The sequence below is a fragment of the Polypterus senegalus genome, chromosome 1, assembly GCF_016835505.1.
Source record: "Polypterus senegalus isolate Bchr_013 chromosome 1, ASM1683550v1, whole genome shotgun sequence".
NCBI lineage: Eukaryota > Metazoa > Chordata > Cladistia > Polypteriformes > Polypteridae > Polypterus > Polypterus senegalus.
In genome coordinates this window covers 31,023,087-31,043,107 of record NC_053154.1, presented here as the reverse complement: position 1 = coordinate 31,043,107, position 20,021 = coordinate 31,023,087, and the positions used below count along the sequence as shown (strand labels likewise).

Below are 20,021 nucleotides of genomic sequence, written 5' to 3'. Positions count from 1 at the left end.
AAACAGAACTGTAGCATATAGTCAAGATGGTGGCTTTAAAGGCCAATGTAGGAAGTGGTGTCATCAGAGGCGCCGGAACCTGTAGGCTTCCCGAGAATGGTCTGCAAGGGATCGAGAAAGATAGTTAGTGCAACCTGCTGCCTTCTGGTCGGACATGAAATGGCCATTACTCAGGCCCTTTAGTTGACTCCTACTCGCACGTGTGTGACAGGGGCACCCCCTCAGCCCAGACCCATTAGGTTGGGCGTCCCTGACCGAGAGGTCTTGGATACAAGCGAGAGCATTGACATTGGCATGGAGAGAGTTCTTACGATAAGCGAGCAAAAACTTGAAGGTCAAGAAACCACCTAGTGACCCGTACATTCAACTCTTTGTGCCGGGCCATCCACTTTAGGGGCGCATGATCCATGACAAGAGTGAAGTCCCGACCCAAGAGTTAGTACCTCAACTGTGTAATCCCCATTTGATTGCCAGGGGTTTTCTTTCCTCTGCCACATACCTGGTCTCACGGTCCAGCAGTTTCCGGCTCAGAAACATAATGGGGTGTTCCGAAGCATCCATCTGGAGGATGAAAGGAAGTGAAAAATTAGGTGCTTTCAATACAGTTGCAGTTGTCAAGGCCCATTTTAAGTCACTGAATGCAGCCTCTGTCATATCAGTCCATACCACAATATTAGGTGTCCTCTTCTTTGTCAAATCACTCAAGGGTGCTGCTCTCTCTGAAAACCGAGGTACAAACCAGCAGTAGTACCCACCTAACCCGAGAAAGGCTTGGATTTGCCACTTGGTTCGCGGACAGGGCTATTTCAAAGTGGTGTCTATTTTGCACCACTGGCTTTTCAGTACCTTTCATGTCTTCTCATTCACCAATTCTGGGACAGTCAGGATAACTGCTTTGAGCTGCTGTCTCTGTCTAGGGTTTAATTTGGTACCAAAGTTAAGTATACTAGTCTGAGCAAAGAATCAGTAGGGTTGATCGGACATGGAATCAGGATCCCTTTCCTTCCATGGTTTCAGCAAGTTTACATGATGTATCTGCTCGCTCAGCCAACGATTAGGTTATTTCACCAAATAATCGACAAGTCCTTTCCTCTCCTTAACTTCGTAGGGGCATTGCCAATGGCCTAGCAATTTAAAATGGAAGGTGGGAACCAACACCATGACATGATCCCCCGGATGGAATTCTTGGAGCATCATGCCGCGGTCATAATAGCGGGCCTGTGCTGCTTGGGCCTTCTCCATCTGACTCTTTACTATAGGCTGAATTTTTCTAAATCTATAGCATAACTGTGCGATTTACTCCAATATATTTGTAAAGGCAAGAGCCTCTCCTTCCCAGCCTTCTTTTAAAATATCCAATATACGCGGGGTTGTCGTCCATATAATAATTCAAAAGGTGAGAACCTCATAGAGGCTTGAGGGACATCCCGATAGGCAAAGAGTACGAGGGGGAGGAGCTGATCTCAGTTCCTCCCGTCCCCGCTGACCACCTTGCAAAGCATCTGTTTGAGAGTCTGATTGAACCTCTTGATGAGACCGTCGGTTTGAGGATGATGTACTGCGGTCTTTAAGTGCTTTATTTTAAGTAACTTGCCCGTTTACCCTCAACGTCTCTGAGGTAAACGCCATCCCTTGGTCTGTAAGGACTTCTTTAGGGATGACGATTCGCGCAAAGAGCCCTACTAGTTCCCGTGCGATAGCCTTAGATGTAGTTGAGTGTAAAGGAACAGCTTATGGGTATCGGGTCACATAATCGCATAATCCACGAGGGCTCTAGGGGTCCTACGATATCGACCCTGATTCTTTCAAAGGGGACATCAATCAAGGGAAGGGGAACGAAAGGAGCACAGTCCCTCCTAGGAATTTGTCGCAATTGACATTCCGGATAAGATATACATAGGAGGTGGGCGTGTGCTAACTCACAGACCTGCCGCCGGTAGGTTTGTGCGATTAACAACAACTTCTGCACCTCCCCCTCATGCTCCACAACCTGATATAATAGATCATTCTCTATTGCAAAGTGAGGTCCCTGAGGCATGGGCCAATGTGTGTGTGTTGGCCATTGATGAGTACTACTTCATTCTTAGCAAATTTTAGGGAGTCGTCATTCCATTGGTCCCTCTTAAATGAAGCCAGTGTCTCTCTCAATTGAAAATATATTTCAGAGAGATGCTTCGATCTGACCTCAAGGGGTGGGGATTCATTCTGACTCGTCAAGGTGTTGAGTTGATGAGGTAGTGACATCCCATCTGCTTCTTGGTCTCCCATATCTCTCTCTCTCTCTCTGCCGGCTGAGTACACAGTGTGGAGTCAACCTGAGATGGGTCATCCCCATCTATTACTAGGCCTAAATTAGGTCTTGGAGTATTCAGTACTACACGGCTTTTATTATTATAAGTTATTATTAGTGCCCCCCTAAACTCACAGCAAAAGGTGGATTCAGGAGGACCACTACAGGGACTTTTTTCAGCGATTCTCTGTGGCTGATGAAACATAGGGCAGTTTCATAATGTTGGATTTCTCCATGAATACAAATTATACTGGTCTTTAACTTTATCCACTGTCGTGGGAGTACATATAGGCGGTTAACAATAGAAATGTTGCTGCCAGAATTGAAGAGGGCTTCCACTCTAAACCTATTTACTATTACTACTCCCGTATTGGATTCCGACAGGAGGTTTGAAAATGCACACTACCCTTCCCTCTGTCTCCACTTGCATCCCACCTTATCCCCGAGTGAGTTGCATGCCCGCAGATCCGGGGACTCCAGTTCGTATAGAGGAGGCAGATTGGATGGGACGTAGTCCCTATAGTGTCTGCTAAAGGTAAGCAGCACAACAAACACCATGCAAAGCAACTCCTCTGTTAGAATATGGTTCTCATCCATGAAGTATGACCAGTCATTAAGTTATACGTTGTGATGAGCACAGTCAAATTAGTAAATGGTCATGTAATAAGAAAGGACCAATAAGAGTGCAATTAAGAGTCTGTGTTTTCAAAACTCCCATCCATACTGCAACTCTGAGCTGATGAGTTCAGAAATACATACCTATGGTGAGCATATTCAGTGGTTTCAGTTTGTTGGGGATTAAAAATAGCTGGAATATGGTGGATGAAAGGTGAAAACAGAAAAATGTTCAAGTGGAAACATAGTTGTGTGAACCTAGTCTGGGTGTTTTTAGTTTTAATTGTCAACAGTATAAAATGCTTTCTTATTTTAAATGTCACTAATGCATTTTTTAACAAAAAGTTGTATGAATTAACTTGCAGTTCTTCACCAAATTACATCTTTATAAGTTCATATACTGAAGCTGAGCCTCCTATGAACTTCCACTTAACTATCTCAATTGGTCCTGTTACAGTAGTCGCTGCCTGAAATACCTAAGATGTCACCAAAGGTTCTCTTCCTCTTTGATGTATCTATCAACTTGTAAAGTACAATATATGTTGAGAGAAAGTTGATCAATTTTTAAACTTTAATACACTACTTTTCTTTTCCACATACACTTTGTCCATTCATTTTTAGCAACAAACTTACCATCACAAGCATCACAATGACTGTTTCTCTGCAAGTACAAGTTACAAGTTCTAGCCCCATAATCTTTTACTTACTCCTATATATTTCCGTCTGATTTGCCACCCTGACTGACTCTTTCTTATTAACAAACTCTTTGTTTTTACTGTCATACTACCAGATTCTCTTGACTTTGTTCTTGGCATCAAAAAAGTGACCTATTTTGCATTCATCACTTTATTTTAGTGCTATTTGAACAGAATTGTTTTTTGAGTAGAGTTGCATTTTATAAATTAGAGGAAAGGAGTCATTTCAGGTTACAAGGTCAGTAACAATAAAGTGAGCTCTGATAATACGTCTCAACCAATGCTAGGCAAAAAGAAAAAAAAACCTTGAAACTAGTAGAGTATCACAGATCTACTTTGTAGAAATCAAAAGTAATGCGTGTTTTCAATTTTTTGTTTGATCAGGCTGCTATGGTAAATACATTTAAAACTTCATCAAAGACGACTGAAATCGCTGATGTTATCTGTTATTTCAGTGCTGCAAGTCAAGCAGCAAACAACGTTGAAAATTTTCTGCACTTTCTTGTTCGATGTCTGAACCAGAGACTTGGGCAAGACCTTGATCCACCTACAGGTTATCAGTAAGGAAATAATTCCAGTATAAGTAATGTGAAATAATATGCTAATTTTATACTGATGTATTCATAGGAATGTTTGTTGTAATTTAAACTATACATGCATATTTAAATTGTTAGTAGATTTATTGCCAGATTATTTTTAAACTACTTAAATGTATGAAATGTTACTAGGGCATTTACATGAATAGAGTACAGTGGTGCTTGAAAGTTTGTGAACCCTTTAGAATTTTCTATATTTCTGCATAAATATGACCTAAAACATCATCAGATTTTCACTCAAGTCCTAAAAGTAGATAAAGAGAAACCAGTTAAACAAATTAAACAAAAATATTATACTTGGTCATTTATTTATTAAGGAAAATTATGAGAATATTACATATTTGTGAGTGGCAAAAGTACGTGAACCTTTTGCTTTCAGTATCTGGTGTGACCCCCCCAATTTTTGCATCAATAACTGCAACTAAACATTTCTGGTAACTTTTGATCATTCCTGCACACTGGCTTGAGGAATTTTAGCCCATTCCTCCGTACAGAGCAGCTTCAACTCTGGGATGTTGGTGGCTTTCCTCACATTAACTGCTCGCTTCAGGTCCTTCCACAACATTTCGATTGGATTAAGGTCAGGACTTTGACTTGGCCATTCAAAAACATTAACTTTATTCTTCTTTAACCATTCTTTGGTAGAACGACTTGTGTGCTTAGGGTCGTTGTCTTGCTGCATGACCCACCTTCTCTTGAGATTCAGTTCATGGACAGATGTCCTGACATTTTCCTTTAGAATTCTCTGATATAATTCAGAATTCATTGTTCCATCAATGAAGGCAAGCAGTCCTGGCCCAGATGCAGCAAAACAGGCCTAAACCATGATACTACTACCACCATGTTTCACAGATGGGATAAGGTTCTTATGCTGAAATACAGTGTTTTCCTTTCTCCAAACATAGAACTTTTTGCTTTAAGTGAAAAGTGTTATTTTGGTCTCATCTGTCCACAAAACATTCTTCCAATAGCCTTCTAATTTTGTCCACACGATCTTTAGCAAACTGCAGATGAGCAGCAATTTTTTTTGGAGAGCAGTGGCTTTCTCCTTGCAACCCTGCCATGCACGCCATTGTTGTTCAGTGTTCTCCTGATGGTGAACTCATGAACATCAACATTAGCCAATGTGAGAGAGGCCTTCAGTTGCTTAGAAGTTACCCTGTGACCCTTTGTGACCTCGCCGACTGTTACACACCTTGCTCTTGATCTTTGTTGGTTGACCACTCCTGGGGAGGGTAACAATGGTCTTAAATTTCCTCCATTTGTACACAATCTGTCTGACTGTGGATTGGTGGAGTCCAAACTCTTTAGAGATGGTTTTGTAACCTTTTCCAGCCTGATGAGGATCAACAACTCTTTTTCTGAGGTCCTCAGAAATCTCCTTTGTTCGTGCCATGATACACTTCCACAAACATGTGTTGTGAAGAGCAGACTTTGACAGATGCCTGTTCTTTGAATAACACGGGTTGCCCACTCACACCTGATTGGCATCCCATTGATTGAAAACACCTGACTGTAATTTCACCTTCAAACTAACTGCTAATCCTAGAGGTTGTAATATATGTAATATTTGATCATTTTCCTCAATAATGAATGGACCAGTATAATATTTGTGTCTCATTTGTTTAACTGGTTTCTCTTTATCTGCTTTTAGGACTTGAGTGAAAATCTGATGATGTTTTAGGTCATATTCATGCAGAAATATAGAAAATTCTAAAGGGTTCACAAACTTTCAAGCACCACTGTATATGTTTTTAAATCAAATTATAGACTAACTAACAAACATTTGTTATCTTAAAGTGTAAGTAACTTGTGTCATGTTATTTTCTTAGGGCCCTGCTTAAGGAATTTAATTATTTGCTCCAGTCATCATGCAGATCAAAGTCTAATCCATTTTTAGTTATTTTAATTGATGACGCAGACTTGTTACAGAACAACAGAGGACAGCTAATTTCAGATTGGATACCTGAAAGTCTTCCTTCGGTAGGTTCCTCAAGTTTTTTTTATATCAACAACATACATGTTTATTCAGACAAGTAGTTTTCAGTTTCTGGGACAAACACCAGAATCAGTTCCTGGGTTAGGAGAATACCCCTAAAGTTTAGGTGCAAGCAGGATACATTACTGATGGCCACTGAGGAAACAGCAAACATGATCTCTGAAATGCTGTTGAAGAGGCTGATCTCCAGCTTTCTTTTAGTTAGTCCCCATTCTCTTTAGGGCACTTGCACCCTCAAAGTATTCATCCATGGCATTACTATTTATAGTTTGATAGAGTCCTTACTGTCATGTGTACAGAGTACAATGCAACTTCTACTTGCATTTGATAATATAACATTTCACCATTTAAGTGATGTAGCTAGATGTCACCAACCTCCAACTAGGTTTGCCTGCTATGAATTAGTTGCCCAAGACCTTTTTAGCATACAAAGCTGTTCTATCTATCTCCCTATAATTTAATAATCCTATAAATCTAGTCGTCACTATATGTCTATATTAGTGCTTTTTTTTTTTAACGTATTCTGGATAAGCTGACTAAAATATGGATGGATGGGTAGATGTTCATAACAGTATATTATGTTTTACAATGGCAGATGTCAGATCAAATGTATAATCTTAGCTAATATAAGGCACAAAGTATTACAGGATAATTTTTATCTTCAGGTATTAAGTTGTCTTGCAGTTGCATTAGTTTTAGTGTGTGTTAACTCTAACACCGTGTCTCATCCTCAGAGAGTGACTCTTGTGCTCAGTGTAACCTCAGACTCGGATTTGCATCGGTCTCTGAATAAGAATAAAAACAGCATCCTCTTTCAACTAGAGTCACTTTCCACACTAGAAAAGAAAGAGATTGTCCAGAGTGTCTTATCGCTTTATGGAAAGAAGCTAAGTGAGACATCTTTTAACAACCAGGTACTACCAGCTTGTATTAATCATGGTTATTCAACAGCTTCAATATACAGGTTTCGCAATGTTTATTGCATATTGTTAGTTTCTTAGTCTTATTTTTCATAAATGGTCTCATGGGTTAAACATTGTAAATGTGTCTGCCTTTGATTGAACATATTTCACCAGTGTCAAATTCCTATAAATAAGGAATTCTTGTATGCCTTGTTTTGTATTTTAGATGCAAGTTTTACTCAGGAAGAAGGGATCCAACAGTCCATTATACTTGAAACTGGCATGTGAATATTTGAGAACATATTCAGTTTTTGAGCAGGTTAGTGCTACAACTGTGTTTTGAATATATTTATTAATTTCACTAAAATAAATCACTGCCTCAGACTGAGTTTTAACTGAGCAGTTTTGATAAAAACAACTTCATTTTGTTTTTCTTTTGGTCGATCATCTATATTACAAATGCTCAAGACTTACTTTTTACTGAAACTAAGATCAAAACTATATTTTGTGTGCAAGCTAAAGGCATCACTTTAAAAATATCTTATACAGTTATCCTTTGCGATTTACTGGGATTAGGGGCGCAGGACCCCTGTGAATGTGAAAATCGATGTATACATTTTGTGCCCATGTATATTCTATGTTTATTGTACTAAGTAATATGCAAAAGATGCAAGAAATGTAAGATAAAACAATCACTGTACAAGTAAATCACATGTGTAAGACTGGCTGACTGAGATAAATATGAATGGCATCCTCCAGACAAAGTGCATAGTTCACAGTTCTTTAGTGAACTGTAACTTTTTATAAAATTTTAATTATAATAGATTTGTGTGTATATTTATGGTAATAAACAACAAACATCATTTAATTTTTCAGATACAAAACAAACCCAACGAAACAGTAAGCACAAAATGATAAACACTCACAACACTGTCCATTTACGCAGATGCAGATGATGGTGGTGTAGCTATGACATTAAATCCCCTGTGAACAGCCTCCTGAAAGTTATGTAAAGTTTTGTCCTTCCGTGATGTTGATGCATGTAAAGATTTGTAGAAGTTTGCAGTGCTCCCAATTGAAGACGTTTTCCAACCCAGACAAATTTCCATGATCAAGCAGGCACAGGACATGAACCTAAATGAAATGTAATCCAATGGGTGTAAATGTGCAGTGAAGTGTTCAAACAAAAAGACACCACTGATCATAATCCTGCCGGCTTGTTATGGCTCACTTTTAAAGCTAGCATTTTGTCATTTTTCATCCATCAGCCCTGGCAGTAACCATCAAAGCTGCTCAGTGATGTAGTACTACCGAGGTTACTTGGAATTGAAGTCCATTTAAGTAGCAGGGCTACAGCGTTGTCTGCAGTTTTCTGAAATAGGTCACAAAACTTGCAAAATAATTTCCTTTTGATTATTGATGACAAACCCTTGAATGCGTAGATATGTGAATTGAAAATCCGCAACCTGTATGTTTTCATTGTCTTTTTATCCTTCACAGAATTTGATCTTTTTCTTCTTTGTCTCACTTAGTTAAGCAAAATGTGAAATGTCCAGTATGCAACTTATTCCATAGCAACTATATTTGGGTTCTTCTGTGACCACCAAGGGTTGCAGAGCTCCCCAAACACCCAACACAACAAGCACACAGTCAAGTCCCAACACAACACAGGCTTTATTTCTAAGGGGGATACACTGTTCACCACCGATGCATTACAGCACATTAATAAGTACAATCAAGAACACAGCACTTTTTCTTCTTTCTGTCTCTGTCTGTCTGTCTGTCTGTCTGTCTCTCTCTCTCTCTCTCTCTCTCTCTCTCTCTCTGTTTCTTCCACCTCCACTCCTCCATCAATCTTCATCTTCTTCCTCCCAACTCTGGCCCTTCAAATGGAATGAGGTGGCTCCTTTTATAGAGCACCCAGAAGTGTTGTAGGTGTCCTGTGATCTCCTTTTGGGTGTACTTCCAGGTGTGGTGGCACTCCTACAAAGGAGGACTCAACCATTCTCTGTGCATCCCCTGGTGATGGCCATGGGCCCCAACAGGGTTCAGCTATGCTGCAAACCCATAGCACCATAGCAAGCCAGGGGGACTGCCCTGTGCCTTTCCAGGATAGGGACTGCTTCGTGTAAGCTCTTTTCCCCAGTCCTTCCCTTACGAGGGAGTCCCAGCTAGGTACAAGTTCTGGCTGTCCATTACACTACTCATATTTTTAAGTCCATTGTTCACATAGACAGACGGCACAAAACTAACAAATAGAACAGATCTGCGTTAAAAAATCCTATTTTTATTGACCATTTTAAACCATTTGTCGTTAATGTGTTTTACCCTGTATTTTACAGTGTACAGATATATAAAAAGAGAGTTGAAATGCTAGTGTTAAAATGGAGTTGTACTCCACCTTATTTTACTTTTCGTTTAGGCTCCGCATAGTATGAAAGCGTACATATTTGTTGGCACGTTACCTGCCTGAGATGCACATAAACAAATTGTGATGAATTCAGGTGCAAGTTGAGGGAATTATGTGACATACACACCAAACACAAACAAAATGTTTAAATTTAATGTGCATGTGTTTATGATGTGTGACCTACTTGTATTTCTCCTTTATGAATCTTTACATTCCAGTACAGAGGACTTTTATAATTTCAGTAGAGAGAGTGGTCAGAGTAACATGTTGATACATGGTCTGAAAAAGAATGCTACAACCTGGGTGGGAGTGTTAATGTGAAAGGGACTGCAGTGATATGGGTCAACTCAAATAGATAAATTCAAATCTTGGCACCCCAAGACTCATACTTAGCTGGGAACAGAGTGTTTTCTAATGTTTGAAAATACATTGTGTTTGTATTCTTTTGTCTGGTACATTTTTTTGGAGGAGACCAGTGAGGTTGTATATATCTCCTTAGATATACAGAACATTGGTGGACTCAAGTCCATTGGCAAATAATAAAAGAAAAAAAATCAGGCTTTTAAATTAATCACCATTAGTGTCTATTACAATAAATAATAATTATGCTTATTGTGAGCATGTAAAGAATGTAATGTGTATAATTTTTTTGCTGTAGATGAAAGATGAACTTCAGAATCTCCCTTCAACACTGGACAAACTTATTCTACGAGCTTTATCTCATCTGGAAGAGGACAGCAAAGTTAAGAACCTGTCCTGGGTTTTTGCAGTATTAGCTGTCACCAAGACTGGTATGTTCATTAATGCAGACTGTTTGGGGTTATAATAGTACACATTTAGAGAACTTGGGGAGATATTTAAATAATCAGTTTAAAAGTTTTTCTTACAGTCCTTTTGCAGTTTTCAGTTTCAAAATTCACTAATATCAACCATGTGCCAGGCTGCGAGATTGTCAAAGAGTTGCTGTTAAGGATAGAAAAAACATAGTGGAGTGACACAACAGAAGCCCCTAGTGGTAAATATCAAGAGTTAGATGAATGTTCACCAGGAGGTGATAGAACACGGGGGATTAAAAGGGTGTACCTGAAGAAATTACACCATAGACAGTAATATAAATGTAAAGGTTTGGAGGATGTTTGGTTCTTGTGCTACCAAGGATGGCTGGTCATTTACCTGTATTGGGGACTAGGAATATAGGAAGACTAGAAACCACAGAATAAAATCTGATGACACAGTTGTAAGAATTTTGAGAAGTGTTCTGTATTTTGAGAGATGAACAAGGGTGCAAGCCACCATACTTGGTAGACAAGATCTTGTATAGTTTAAAGTAAAGTCCAGGTATATTATTGTTTAGGCATTTTCATATATGTTTTGTGTATTGTGTTGTCGCTTTGATCATTCTTCTCCTATACCATATATGCATATACAGTGGATTTAGAAAGTATTCAGAACCCATTACTTTCTGCACAATTTATTGTGTGGGGATGATTAAATTTAAAATAGATACATTTTCCAATCTCCACTCAATAAACCATAAAGACAAAGTAAAAACAATGTTTCAAATGTATTAAAATTCCAAATCTGAAATGTTTTATTCATGTATGTATTCAGACCCTTACTTTAGTACTTTGTAGAAGCTCCTTTGGCAGCAATTACAACTTCAGGTCTTCTTGAGTAAGTCCCTACAAGCTTTGTACATATGAGTTTGCGTAGTTTATCCAATTTTACTGGTAGACCCTCACAAGCTCTGTTAGATTTCATGGGAAATGTCTGTTAACCCACATCTTAAGGTCTCTCCACAGATGGTCTATGGGATGTAAGTCTGGGCTTGTGCTAGGCAACTCAAGGAAATTCAGAGGCTAGTTCCAGAGCTGTCTTAGCTCTATGCTTTGGGTCATTGTCATGCTGAAAGGTGAATCGTCTCCTCGGTCTTAGGTCACATACATCCTTTCCTCAATTCTGACCAGTTTCCCTGTTCCTGCTACTGAGAAGTACCCCATAGCATAAAGCTGCCACCACCATGCTTCACTGTAGACATGGTATTGGGCAAGAGATGAGCATAACCTGGTCTGTGCCAGTCATAGTGCTTGGACTTCAGCCCAAAGATCTCAGTTTTTGTCTCATCAGACCAAAGAATCTTTTTCCTCATGCTTGTAGAGTTCTTCAAATAACAGTTGGTAAATTTCAAGGTGGTGGCCATGTGCTTTTTAGTTAAGAGTGACCTCTGTCTGATTTGTGAGTGCTGCCTAAATGGTTTTCCTTCCAACAGGTTCTGAAAACATGTTTTCACTTAATCATTATGTTATATTAAGTGAAGGTTGATGGGCAAAAATAGCAAATTTATCCATTAAAAATTAAATCTGCAATACAATAACTTATGCAGAATGTGAAGGGGTCTGAATAATTTCAGAATCCATTACATATTGTAAAACAGGCAAAGGAAAATGTGAAAAATTTTACAGTCCTTGCTGGGTTACCCCTTTTAAATGCCATGGCATAATCTAAAAAGTAACAAATCGGAGGGACAGAAAGTTGCTGTGGTTTCTAATGTGGTGCTCTCCCAAGTGCCGTTGGTCATCTGACTCCTATTTCCTGTACCATCTTATTTTTATCTTGGCGCACCAGAATGGTGCAAAGTTATAGATGACCCAGAAGGGATGTCAGTTATCTTCTGCCAATAGCAGAGGCTATATTAGGAACTGCTCCAAATCTTGTTCCTTAATTCAAATATGGAGATAGTCACCATTTTTTTTAATTAACAATATGTTTTTGTGTGTAAAATACAGTATCTGTATATATGTGTATATGTAACTGTGCGAGTGTGTACCATTGTTAAAGATGAGTTAAAAGGTTTTGTATAATAATTGCTTTTTGGTAAATTACCTCATTCTTGCAACTAAAATAGTTAGAGAAATCCAACTTTTAAGTAAATTTATTATCAGAATAAATAATCCCAAATTAAAAAAAAAAAAACAAAACCACACATGCCACAATTATTAGCACCCCTAGAAATTCTTATGAACAAAGTGTAACTCAAGCATTTATTTCCATTTATATCTGACTTTTTTAAGTTGATCAGCGTGTGTAGAAACTTTTAAGTAGTAATTTGTGACTTTCTGTTACACTGTGGTATAAATACTGTATGAGGTGGCACAGAGGCCAAATTCCCTTATTCATTCAAAAACCTGGAAAAGATAAGTGAATGCACAATTCAAGTGAGATTGAAGTGTGTTGACCTTCCTGTCAGGAAATAATTATGAAAATTATTACTCATATGAAAATGCCCATATCTGTATATTAATAATTATAAAGTTCAAATCAATTGAACTGTTACCAATTTGCCCGGGTCCAAGTTTATTTTTCACCTACGCACAATGAGTAGAATAGTGGAAGAGATTAAAAAAAAAAATCCCCAAGAATCACTGTTGGAGAAATACAGAAAAAAGTAGCATCTCTTGGTCACCAAGTCTTCAAAACTCCACCAGACACCACCTTCATGCCAACAAATTATTTGGAAGACATGCCAGTAAAAAGCCTTTCCTTTTGTTTAACCACAAACATTAGTGTGCCTGTAGTTTGTTAAACACTACTGGAGCATGTTCTATGGTCAGATGAAATAGAAATTGAGCTTTTTGGCAACAAACACTCAAGGTTGATTTAGCTTAGAAAAAAGGATATCTATTCCAAAAATGACCTGATCCCTGCTGTCAAGTATAGAGGATGTTTTGTTTTGTTGTGGGGCTGTTTTACCTCCAGAGGCCCTGGAAATTTTGTTAGGGTACATGGCATCATGGATTCTATGAAATACCAGGAGAGTTTACATTTTAATCAGGCTTCCTCAGCCAAGAAACTAAATCTAGGTCACCACTGGATATTCCAGAAGGCACAAAGATCCAAATCATGTTGTATGTCCAAATCAACATAAAAATGGTTAAAAGGACACAAAATCAAGCTTCTGCCATGGCTGTCTCAGTCCCCGAACCTAAACCCTATAGAAAATTTGTGGGGTGACCTGAGGAGGGGATGGCACAAAAGAGGATTCACAGTAGGACCTTGAATGATCTGGAGAGATTCTGTAAAGAGAAACGGTCTCAGATTTCCTGTATTATTTATTGACCAGTAACAGCACACTGCATGACAACGTGCAGTAAATACACTGGACTTGAGTATTCATAGTTTTCATACTCTTTCTCTGTACGTTTAGCATTCATTTGCTCAGAGGTTGATGTGCTTGCTGCTTCCTGAGCAGCTGTTCTTTTTCCCACCCTAGCAGCCCGCTGCTTCTCTTCTGTCGTCGCCATCTTTTCGCATTAAAACTGATTAAGTCAGTGTTTGTGTTGCAATTACTTAGTACGTTTTCTTTCATTTTTCACTTAAGCTGGTACTTAAGTCTTCAATCTGCCTCAAGAATGATTTAAGATATGAAGAGGTAGAGGAAGTGATGGCGAAGGTGATAGGGATGAGAACGGCACCCATACGCATGCGGCGCACTGGCGCCCTGCTGGCTGCTGTTGAGAGTTGATTCTAATATTAAATAAAAATAAAAAGAGGAATAACCTTAGAGGTAAATCATCACCCCGAAAGTGGATAGTAGATGTCATGTAGTATTTGTGTACCAAATTTCAGGTCAGTAGGTCAAACTGTTTTTGAGCTACAGGTGATTTAAAATTCTGGACAGACAAGCAATTGCCACAGTAGTGTATTATATATAAAGATGAGGAATTCTTATTTCTCAGAATATATTTACTTAAGTTAAAGGTTGGATTTTTTTTCATTTTCTTTGTGAGAGATTAAGATTTTTGCAACCTTTTTTCACTCATCTTTACCAGGAGTGATATGTGGACAGGACTGTATATGTGTGTGGGTGTGTGTGTATTGTGCCTTTCAGTTTATAATTTTATTCATTTTTTTCCAGGCCTAAGAGAGAGAGATCTCTATGATTTGTTATTGATGTGCAACATGTTACGCACAAATCGTGCTTTGTCTTGGAATGATGTAATGAATTCTGGAAGGATTAATGGAAATATTATTCCAATGGCAATGTTTGCCCATTTGATGAGGGCTTTGCAGAGGTAACAGTTTAACCTAAAACTTAGGCACATTTGTTATTAATTAATTAATGGAATAATCATCAAACCATTTTTTTTCTGAAATAGGTTATAAAAGGTACAATTTAATTAGTAGATAAAGCAATGTTATGATTTTCATTTTTTTTTCTGTTTTCATTTCCTTTTTGATGTGTTTCTATACTTTATATTTGTATTCTTAATAAATTGTCCCTAGTAATATATTAGTAATATGGTGTCACCTGGCTTGATAGTGACTCTGACTCTCTCTTGTTTCTTTCCCACAGCTACTTAACTGTAATTTTGGTATTATCAGTACATTTTAATATAATTAGTTCAAGATTTTTAAATCGGTCAAAGAATTGTTTGCTTGATAAAATTACAATTAAATTGTAATTTACAATTAAAATATAACGGGTTTATATTTTTCAGCGTGATTGGTCAGCATCATACTGAACACTCTGATTCACGACTACTCCTGAAAAACAGCATTATACAAGCGGCGCTAGAGCAGCATTATTTGAAGAAGCTTTCCCTGGAAAAAACAGCTCATCTTCTTGTTGCCGGTAAAGCATCTATAAATTAACTTGTATATTGCTATAGTAATTTTATATATTACAGTATATTTACAAAAATATATCCTTATTAATGAAACATGGAAGACATATTGGCTTTGTGTATAGCACTGATATATCACAGCTGCAAAGGACTGGGTTTGAATCACAGGCTGATCACTGTCTTTGTGCAGTTTATATATTCTTGGTTATTTCACATTTTACCTTAGTGTTACTCCTCCATCTCAAAAATATATAGGTTGTGTTTATTGATGACCCCAGGCTGACCTTGTTATTATGGGTATATACATGGCTATACCCTGGCTAATCATCAATTGTTGGCTTCTCCGGTATACAATACCAGACTCTGGTGGGACTGGTACATGTCTTCTTCATCTTTAAAACTAAATTCAGCAGGTCTGGGAAATGAATGGATAGATGAATATAACACACAGCTGAATTGTTTGTAAATGTATGATTAGAAAGGGAAATTAAAGCATTTCATTTATTTTGATAACCAAAGTACATTTTTCTTGCCATATGGTGACCTCAGTAGTATAGAATCACAAAAAAAATAACAACAAAAGACATTCGGTACATAAATGGCTCTCTATATCATTACCTGTTGCTCTATAACATGGAGTCTTCTTAGTACAATATAAGGAATGATTTTCTTTTGGTAGTAATGTCTGCTAGCAAGACTATTGTAGCTTATCTTTTTCAGTGAGACTTTCAGCATAATTCTGTTATTTCTTTAAACCACTAGGAAGCATGCAGAAGGTGATTCATATAGAGCAAGCTGAACATATACATTTTAGCCATAGATTCTTTTGTTTTCAATATGAAAAAATACCACTTCACAGTGAGCACATCGCCAATCTAACTTTTCAAAGTAGTTCTCCTCAACCAAAATTGATGTAAGGCTGTAAATGCAATATTTGCATATGAGTGGAAGTTGTGCGTTTAACAATTTCTTCATTTGTCATCAGACATTTGTCTGTTGTTGTCATTCTTCCATTCTGTATCGTGGAGTATGAGTGGCATGTCAGTGAGCCATAGTATTAGCCAGCTGCTCAATAGCTCTATATTCAAGATTACTTCTCATCATTCTTTGTTACTGAAGCACCTAGTGTTTGGCTTGATGCTCAAGAATATGCCGCTGGTGTTTTGCATTCCATCATTGTGTGTGGGCAATCGTAAGTATCACTTTGGTGTGAAGAAAGGAGCACTGGTCATTTTGCGGAGGCATTTGTCTGTCAGTCTGCCTTTGTTGTGCGTGCATTCAGTCTCCCATACTTGATGCTTAGCAGATGCCACTTTTGTTGTTCTTTTTCTTCCTATGAGTGGCCTCAGCAGTACACTTCACTCTTAGCAGATGTTGACATTGTTCTTTTTATTTCTGCAATGTCACAATCTCAAGCAGTTTTCTGTAAGAAAGACGTGAACCCTGCCAAATTTTTTGTTTCACCAGCATGTATCGCATAATAAGTTTTCAATTAAGACCAAGGTCAAGATTCTGGTCTTATCGCTTCATGAGTAATTATGTGACAGATGGACACAACCCTTAGTATTTTATATACAGTATGTGGATTTCATGGAAGTCAAATGTCGGTTTGGGTTCCATATATCATTTAATCCAAATGTTTTAAATAGAATCCATGACATCTACTTGGCAAAAACAGAGTTTTGTTTGTTTACCATAAAATGTATATTTATAATCTAGATTTTAGAGCAATCTCAATATATCTCAATATGTTTATGTCTTAATAAATATATTCATTTACCTTTAGTAAATTGATGGTCAGTAAAACTCCAATATGTTATAAATGTATAACAGTCCTTGCCAAATGCTTTATATAAAAAAAGTATTTATTAAATTTAGATCGTATCATAACATTTTATATGAGGTTTTTTTTTTTTTGCTATTTCTAATTGTTAACATTTTTAGTAAAGTTAAATATTGTTATTAAAATAACACAAACAAGTCTAAGAATTTTTTTTATGGTGATCCAGCATTTATGTAATTTATTGCTTCTGTGTTGTAAAATTTCTACTAAACTAAATCACTCATTCTCCCTATCCTATAGCTCATCTGTGGAAACTTTCAGATCCAGACAGAAAAGGGAGATTTAAACATTGTGATGCTTCTGCTTTGACTGAACTTCCAATACATCTTGTAAGTTTTCTTTGCCTTCAATGATTTTTTTTATGTAGGATAGATGAAATATAACGTTTGTCTTATTTTAGTTGATTTCAACTTTATTGTTGTGTATACAATGCAATGCAATTCTCATCATGTCTCCCATAGACTATGAATGCAAGATTGTTTGCAGTGATTAAAAAAATCTAAATTTCCTTTCTCTGCAAGAAACACAGTTTTCCATGTGATCAAAGAAGAATTCATCATTTCTATAATCGAAATAGTGTCAGTTACTCTTAAAGACATATGAGAGAAGATAAACAACTTTCAATAGCAGCTGGTTGAGGAAAGGAGCTAGGCTTAGAATCAGAGGCAGTTATGGTAAAGAAGCAAAAATGTCACTTCTATTACCTGAATTGGGAGACACAAGGTTAAATACTTATCTGGCATGTATACTAGCATGTGCTAACTGATATTATGTATCATATCTCATTCAATTATTTGTTCAAGGTTCAAGATTACTTTATTTTCATAAGCAACTGTGAACAGGTACATAGTGAGATGAGACAACATTTACATCCAACTCCCATTGCCTCATTACCTCCAAAGCTCATTCATCCCTAGACTAACACTCTCTCTTCAGCCATTCCCTCTGTCCTTCACTACTCCTCCAAAATCATTCAACAGGTCTAGATCCTGTCTATGACTATGGCTGCTTCACTCTAGGATTCCAACTCCCTTCCTTGTGCTCCACACTCCATCTCTTCTCTCAATGTATTCTCCTAACACCACTGCTTCACCGGTTTCTCACTTCCAGCACTCCACCTTCCTTTTTAACCCGTGGAGTTAATTAGCGCTCACCCCACCATCAATTACTCAGACGTATGTACTTGTGCACTAATTAGCCCTAGTAAATACCAGGCATCACAGGCATTGCATGCAACCATATCCATTACATCATCAAAATCCAGAATTCTCTCCCTCTCAACATTCTTCATAAAGAAGTTAAAGCCACACTAGATTCTTCCATAACCACTAGCACCTCCTCCAATATTCCCATTCAGGTCACCATCCAGTACAATCACCTCCCTGAGGAATCAGACATCATGGCATTCAATCTGTCCCAAAATACTTCAGCCAAACTTTGGGGCATATGCTAAGAGTACATTCATTAGTAGTTTAATGACTACAGCAAGCTCAGTGAGCATCTTCACTTCCACCACTTTATCTGTCCATTTTTCTAACATAAGTACATCAATCCCAGTAAAGCCATCACTGCAACCCTGCCATAAAAACATAGCTTCAACTCCTCCCACTTTGATGGTTCTTGCCTTTGCCTGTCCATCTCGCCTCCTGTACAGTACATAGAATATATCTCCTCTCTTTCTGTTCAGAATTTCCTCCACTTTGCACAATTTTCTGATCATTCAACCAATATCACATGTTTCAGTCTTTATTACTGTACCTCTTTCTCTCTCTGCTTCAAACCTGTTACGCACTGCCTTGCCTTTATTTCTGTTGTGACCAAATCAGATTCCTCATAGTGCAACAGGTCTGGCACTGTCATAAACTGTGTTTCCCCGACATTTATTTGTTTGACCTAGTCTATTGCCAGAGCCCACTGGGTATTGTGAGATGTACCCTGCCCATGGTTTATACCTCTCATCAAAGAGGGTATTGTAACAGATATTTTTAAGGACAGTTGCCCTTTTTGATGCCATATTCCTTAAGCAGGATGAGGGATGGTGACCATATTCCAACTCCAGGCACTAGGATTGCCAATTAATATGTATTTGATTATTAGTAGTGTGTAGACTCAAATATAATGCATTATTTTCAATATCAAGCTATTCTTGTGTAGGACTCTTCACTGAGTACAGGTTCACAGTTCTTACATACTGTATATTTAAAACTTTAATATGCCATAACTAAAATACTAAACTTTCCAACATTTGTATGCATAAGTACACATTGATATGTGTTACCTTGTCATGCATGTTTATCTGTGTAAATGACATGTACACATTTTGACAGTAAGGGCCACACTATCCTGTTGCACAGGGTTAAATATTACAGTGCATTGTCATTTCTTGTATGGTTTAGTTTGTACTTATCATTTCAAATTCAATTGAATGATAGTATTCTGCCATTATTTTCCATACTTAGATGTAATCTTAATACTAGAAATGTTACTGTTTTCATTTTACATGCTACCACTACTACAAGATATAGTTAAAAAATTATTATTTTTTTAGTTTTACTTTCATTTACAATTAATGATTATTGTACTGTATTTGAATTTATTTTTTCCAAAAAGAATTTGGAATTATGATAACCACCTTACATACAGTGCTGATCAAAATTAGAGATCAATTTATGAACACTTGCCTTTTCTGAAATATTGCTAATTTTCTTCATTGCTCAAAATCTGAAGGAATATTAGCTGCAGGTATATCGCTGTTTTACAAGCATTTCAACAAAAACCTTTAATTGTGGAAAACGCATTGATAAGATTTAGAGAACAGTACCCATTGTTGCACAAAAGAAAATTACACCTAAATTATTTTTAGGATTACAGCTTTCAATAATTAGTAGAAAGTCTAGAGGCCCTTCTTTGAATGACTTCATCACACCTGCACCCGCCTAACATCAATAATTTCTCACACTGCTCTGTTTTGATCTTGATCTATTCTTCTTCCTGTCTCTTCCACAGTTTGGTAACTGTAGTGGGTTTCTTAGCCTTAACTTTGCTGG

At 37.5% G+C, this 20,021-nt stretch overlaps 1 protein-coding gene across 4 annotated transcripts in view; it reads left to right on the top strand.

Moving 5' to 3' along the window:
• The window catches only part of tep1 (telomerase-associated protein 1), a 156,932-nt gene that overhangs the window by 87,881 nt on the left and 49,030 nt on the right, over positions 1–20,021 (top strand). For all 4 annotated transcript variants that reach the window (XM_039745513.1, XM_039745490.1, XM_039745498.1 and 1 more), the window contains exons 25-32: positions 3,985–4,160; positions 6,029–6,179; positions 6,930–7,109; positions 7,324–7,416; positions 10,166–10,298; positions 14,423–14,579; positions 15,006–15,139; positions 17,215–17,303. In XM_039745513.1, the coding sequence (XP_039601447.1) occupies positions 3,985–4,160; positions 6,029–6,179; positions 6,930–7,109; positions 7,324–7,416; positions 10,166–10,298; positions 14,423–14,579; positions 15,006–15,139; positions 17,215–17,303 (1,113 nt within the window). The remainder of the gene's footprint in view (positions 1–3,984; positions 4,161–6,028; positions 6,180–6,929; positions 7,110–7,323; positions 7,417–10,165; positions 10,299–14,422; positions 14,580–15,005; positions 15,140–17,214; positions 17,304–20,021) is intronic.